The sequence below is a fragment of the Kryptolebias marmoratus genome, linkage group LG12 (assembly GCF_001649575.2).
Source record: "Kryptolebias marmoratus isolate JLee-2015 linkage group LG12, ASM164957v2, whole genome shotgun sequence".
In the NCBI taxonomy this organism is placed as follows: domain Eukaryota; kingdom Metazoa; phylum Chordata; class Actinopteri; order Cyprinodontiformes; family Rivulidae; genus Kryptolebias; species Kryptolebias marmoratus.
Window position 1 is genome coordinate 1,143,812 of NC_051441.1, and position 1,426 is coordinate 1,145,237.

Sequence of the window (1,426 nt, forward strand, 5' to 3'; positions counted from 1 at the left end):
GCTGGTCTTCATCACAGGCTGGTCTTCATCACAGGCTGGTCTTCATCACAGGTTGGTCTTCATCACAGGCTGGTCTTCATCACAGGTTGGTCTTCATCACAGGCTGGTCTTCATCACAGGTTAGTCTTCATCACAGGCTGGTCTTCATCACAGGCTGGTCTTCATCACAGGAGACACTCTGGAGACACTCTGGAGACACTCTGGAGACTCCATCATGAATACTGTGAGTCACAGCCCGATGAGACGGAGTCATAAATAATAATAATATTAACAACAATAAATAAAAATAGTAAATATGTTTGGAAGTTTTTCCAACATTGAGCTGCTGCTCTTTAACTTCAGGATGTTTGTTTGATCCTGACTTTATTTTTCTGTTGTTTAACTTCACTGTGAAGCAGTTTTGTCACCTTTAGCTGTATTTATTTGTGCTTTATGGATCCATTTAAACACTGACGCTGGCATTAACTGAAGTCAAAGGCAGTAAAGGAACATGTCAGCAGCAAAGCATGTAGAGGTAATCATGTAAAACAGGAGCACACAGAAGGAAAACCTTCTCCTGTAAAAGAGAAGATTTAATTTTTTAAAGACTCTTCTTCCTCCTGAGCAGCTCTGACGCTTCAGTCACTTCATGAATTCAATCTGCTGAAGATAACGTCTTTAAAGCTGTTACCTCTCGTGGATAAACTCCGCCATCTCTTTCTGCAGCTGCTTCCCCTTCAGCTGCTTCTGCAGAAGCACCTCGAAGCCCGTCACATGGGCCGTCCCCTGGGGGTCCTTCTTGTCGGCCTGAGGATGGGGACAGAGACACCTCTCAGTGTATAAAACCCTGCAGGGTGAAGGATGAGTCAGAAACTGTTTGAATGCATGATTCATGCAGTCAACGAGGGCACGCGTTGGTGTCGATGCGTCAGTCAGCGATGGGCGGACGTGTGTTTCTGAGCACATGAATGTCAAACATGGTTACATCACGAGCGGCAGGCTGGAGCCGTGTTTGTGACAGCAAATGTTGGATTTGTTGTTGTTGTGCAGCAGCTCTGAGCAGCAGGACGGAGAACAAACAAACATCAACGCAGGAGCTCAGCTTTCAGACACGCCGATGAGGGTTTCAATACTAATCTGATTCAATCTGGGATAAAAAACGGCTGCAGCACCGGAGAGGCAATAAAAGCAGACAATAAGTGTGTTTGCATGAAACTAGAGTGCATTATTTCATCAGTGGCTCCAACCTGCTGTAAGTGGAGCTTTTAGAAAGGTGGAGGAGTTTCTTCAGGGCAGAAAAGTGACTGTTTGGGTTCTGAAAGGGTTTTCAGTCCTGGTCTCTGATGAGGATTTAAACTGCAGAAGGTGGAGGTTACATGTTCTCCCCCTGCAGAAGGTGGAGGTTACATGTTCTCCCCCTGCAGAAGGTGGAGGTTACATGTTCTCC

General features: G+C 45.8%; 1 protein-coding gene across 1 annotated transcript in view; it reads right to left on the reverse strand.

Moving 5' to 3' along the window:
• Positions 1–1,426, reverse strand: part of gas7a (growth arrest-specific 7a) — a 19,607-nt gene that overhangs the window by 8,811 nt on the left and 9,370 nt on the right. The window contains exon 3 of the mRNA XM_017428562.3: positions 671–786. Within this exon, the coding sequence (XP_017284051.1) occupies positions 671–786 (116 nt within the window). The remainder of the gene's footprint in view (positions 1–670; positions 787–1,426) is intronic.